Here is a 4,233-nt window from a genome sequence, read left to right as displayed (position 1 = left end):
CTGAGCCCTGAGGCTTCCCAGGACAGCCCAGCGCCCCGCGGCCCCAGACCCCCACCCGCGCCCGGCCCTGGGTTACTTACCAAACCGCCCCATCATCTGCCTGCAAACAGAAACACAGAGAGAGACACGTCAGAGAGACACGTCAGAGAGACACGTCCGAGGGGCCGCTCACCCGCAGGGAGTGCCTGCGGGAGGCGACGGGGTGATGCAGAATCAGGTGGGCATGCCCACCCGACGGGCTATTTATAAAACTCGACCACATGTGGACGAACCCTGTCCCGCAGGAAATCATCTCTATCTAAACACCCCTATTGTCAGGGGAGGGGGGTGAATCCTGGGAGTGGCCCACGTGGAGCACAGGCCAGCAGCTCGGCCCTCCCGGGAACAGCTGGCCCGAGAGCCCATTTCATGAGGAAACACGACGCCCTTTCAGGGAACCCCGGGACTAAAGGATCCCCAGGAACCCTGGCCAGGCCGGAACCACAAAGGGTGGACGCCCCGCTTCGCCTGGACGATTTCTGGGGCACAAATGCACAGCCCCTTCCCGGGTGCACACCTTCCTGATAGGCAAGCGATCTTTACTTCGTCCCCAAGTCCTCTAGACCTAAGTCCTCTGCCTCCACCTCACTTATCAGCTATTTTCTTGAGCACCTACAACGCGCGGGCCGCGAAGGCAGACATGAACACCCCTGGCCCTGTGCTCGTGGTGCTGGTGGTGACAGAGACGGTGAGCCCACACTTCCACCTACAGTGTGACAGACAGGAGATGCTGTGGGAACTACAGGAAGGCGGTCACTCCTGCTTGCAAACAGGGAGGGCTTCCTGTAGGAGGTGGCCACAGAGCTGGCCCTAGAGAGGAATGGGAAGGATGTTGAGGCTGGACGGGAGGTGAGGAGGACACCTTAAGAAACAGAAGGCTCTCTCCTCAGAGCCAGTGTGGACGGATAAATTAACTGGGACCGGGGGTCCCCCTGAGCATCCGAACGCCCACTGCCTCCCTCTCCACATTCTGGAGGCCCGCCTTCTAACACGAGGGGTGATGAGCCCGCGGGCTTTGGGGAATAACATCAAATGCTTTAGCACACCCGCTCTATGGAAGTCCAATGTTTGAAATTTCCCTTCATCTCTGCCTTCCTTCTGAGAGATTTTGAACATGATCAACTATATTTATTTATTATTGTCTGTCTCGTTCCACAAGAGATTTCAGGCGGCCTGTGGGAGTCCTAACACCTACGCCATACGTTTCTGTTAATCTTCTATTTGGGAAGAAATAATAGATCTGGAACCCCTCATTCAGATACCAAACTAAACTGCCACCTTGCCCTCCCTCATAGAAAAGAAAAGAAAAGAAAAGAAAAGAAAAGAAAAGAAAAGAAGAGAAAAGAAGAGGGAAAAGAAAAGGAAAGAAAAGAAAAGACTGAAGAAGGTGTGTGGAGGCTGAGGCCAGGCAGACGCCTGTGTGAAAACGTCACCGCCATGGGGAGGGCCGTGGCTGCAGCCGGGCCACTTACTCAGTGGTCGTGGTCAGCTCCTCCGTGACGTGGCTGGAATGCAGCAGGCCTTCCCGCTTCTGAAAACCCCAAAACGAACACGTGAATACACAGGCGCTTGCGCAGGTGGAGACGAGAGGAGGCGGATGTGGACGGGGCACCTGAAGCCGTGCAGCTGGCCGGACCCACGAGGCCACCGTGGGGACCACGAAACAGCAGTCGTGCAGAGCATCCAGGCCCCCAGGCCACGGGCAGAGACCCTATTGGGGGCCGGAAGCTGTCTCCTCCCCGCCCTCACCGAGGTTCTCCACGTTGCTCCGAGAGCTGGCGGCTTTGGGGGCTCGGGAGAAACCTGGCTCCCATGGGGACCCCTCATGCCACGCCCTGCACCGGAAGGTGAGGAGCATGAGGAAGGACAGGACCGTGGGAGGCACCCAGGGCAGTAACACACGAACATGGGCTGGCAGGGCCCCCCCGGAGTCGTGTCCACTCGGAGCCCAGAGTGTGGTCTCATTTGGAAATAGGGTCCTTGCAGATCCCATCAGCTAAGAAGAGGCCACGGGGGACCCGGTGGGTCTTCAGTGCATACGGCCAGGTCCTGACCAGGGGAGACGGTGGAGACACAGACAGATGGACACAGAGGAGAGAGGCCACGTGACCAGGAAGCAGAGACCTGACGGATGTGCCCACAAGTCCAGGGACCCCCGGATTGAGCCAGCCGCCAGCCGCCAGGAGGGGGAAGGCAAAGGGCTCGCCCCTGGAGCCCTCGGAGGAACCGTGGCCTCCTAACTGCGAGGGAATAAATGTCCGTTGTTTTATTTTTTATATTTTTAAAACGTGTTCTTATTGATTTCAGAGACGAAGAGAGGAGGAGAGATAGAAACATCAGTGATGAGAGAGAATCAGTGATCGGCTGCCTCCTGCACGCCCCACACTGGGGATGGAGCCTGCAACCGGGGCACGTGCCCTGAGTGGGAATCGAACGGTGACCTCCTGGTTCACAGGTCAATGCTCAACCACTGAGCCCCACCGGCCAGGCAGTGTCTATTGTTTTAAAGCAGCTACTTGGTGGCATTTTGTTAGAGCAGCTCCAGGACCATGACACGTGTGTGACACACTTCTCCTGGCATGTGAGGGCGTGATCCCCGGATTGAGCCAGCCGCCAGCCGCCAGGAGGGGGAAGGCAAAGGGCTCGCCCCTGGAGCCCTCGGAGGAACCGTGGCCTCCTAACTGCGAGGGAATAAATGTCCGTTGTTTTATTTTTTATATTTTTAAAACGTGTTCTTATTGATTTCAGAGACGAAGAGAGGAGGAGAGATAGAAACATCAGTGATGAGAGAGAATCAGTGATCGGCTGCCTCCTGCACGCCCCACCTGGGGATTGAGCCTGGCGTTCACTGCCTCGAGCTGGTCCAGTCTGGCCCTGACACACCTGGTCAGCTTCACCTGGAGACCCCCTGGCCCTCCTCCTCCTTTTGTCAGCCCCAGCAATGGGGGAGCCCTTGCAGTGTCTCTAATAAGCCAAGCTGACATTTGCTTCTATATTTTTATACACATCATTCTTTCTGGCCAACACATTTCTTCACCCCACGCCTCACCATCCTGCCTGGCTAACTAGCCTTCACTTCTCTGTCTAGAGGTCACTTCTGGGAAGCTTTTCACGCCACCTGTCCTGCCCCTCCGTCATGTCGCCCGAGAACACCTAACACTTACCTCTGTGCTCACACAGGATCACACCCGCCAGCTGTCTAGCAAGTGCTTTCTCAGTGTGGTGTGCTTGCACCAAACACTTGTTGTCTCCTTGCTGTGCCATGTGACCCTCTAACTCACTTAACTTGCATCACTCATGTCATGGATCATGATATAAAGATGGCCTGGGAGCATGCTGACTCGGATACTGCAGAAAGCTATTTTGCAGAGAGATTAAAACCCTAATGAATTGATATCTGCTGAAGCTGGGTGACAGGGTCAGGGAGGTTCAATATGCTAGTCTCATTACCTTGACATGTTTGACTTTTCTGTAAGTAAAGCAAAACAAAATAAAAATAAAAATCCTGGCTAAGATGCGGAACCAGTGGGAGGAGAGGAAGTCTGGCCTGGAAACATGGAGGGGACATGGCATCATACCCTGTATTCTGTTGTTAAAAAACACGTATGTGGTCTGAGCATCTTTAATTTTCTTCCATTCGATCCTGGGCTCTCTTGTCTGTGAATCTGTAATGATACAAGACAGCTCCGCACCTAATGAGAGAAAAAGAAAGGAACTCTCAGTGCAAGTGGAACAACTCCGGTTTATGTCACGGGACCTCGGGGTGGAGCTTGGCGGCCAGCTAACCCACCCCCACCACGAGCCCCTCCTGAGCCCCTTCAAGAGGCAGGGAGCTCACTCCCTGCTGGGCAGCCCCTGCGGACACCTCCCCAGCCCCAAGCTCCCCGTGTCCTGTGCTCAGCCTGCGGGTACTGTCCCCCCGCGGGCGCTGGCGGCTCTCTCACGGCCCCACCTGACTCATCTGGGGAGAGCCCCTGGCGGACCTGAACACTGACTCACTTTCTCATCAAATGCATGAGAGGCCGGTACCGGGTGCCGGGCCCGAGCACGGACACACGAAGCTGCGTATTTTCCAGGCGCGCAGTGCGACCTCGGTCTCATGGGGAAACCACTGCAGCTCAGAGGCACCCGTGTCCCCGGCCCCGCTGCTGGGAGCGGGGTATGCCTGGCCTCGTCCTTCCTCCACCTCAGCCC

General features: G+C 56.3%; 2 protein-coding genes across 2 annotated transcripts in view; both read right to left on the bottom strand.

Annotated features, from left to right (window-relative positions):
- The window catches only part of PARVG (parvin, gamma), a 44,372-nt gene extending 43,374 nt beyond the window's left edge, over nt 1-998 (bottom strand). The window contains exon 1 of the mRNA XM_014535118.1: nt 986-998. The gene's annotated coding sequence lies outside the window, so the exon portion shown is untranslated. The remainder of the gene's footprint in view (nt 1-985) is intronic.
- Nucleotides 1-4,233, bottom strand: part of PARVB (parvin, beta) — a 44,303-nt gene that overhangs the window by 15,834 nt on the left and 24,236 nt on the right. Inside the window, exons 6-7 of the mRNA XM_014535119.1 lie at nt 1,512-1,570; nt 81-100 (exon numbers count right to left, since the gene is read on the bottom strand). Of these exons, the coding sequence (XP_014390605.1) occupies nt 81-100; nt 1,512-1,570 (79 nt within the window). The remainder of the gene's footprint in view (nt 1-80; nt 101-1,511; nt 1,571-4,233) is intronic.

This window comes from Myotis brandtii, unplaced genomic scaffold (assembly GCF_000412655.1).
Source record: "Myotis brandtii unplaced genomic scaffold, ASM41265v1 scaffold138, whole genome shotgun sequence".
Classification (NCBI taxonomy): domain Eukaryota; kingdom Metazoa; phylum Chordata; class Mammalia; order Chiroptera; family Vespertilionidae; genus Myotis; species Myotis brandtii.
This window is presented reverse-complemented; position numbering and strand designations above follow the sequence as displayed.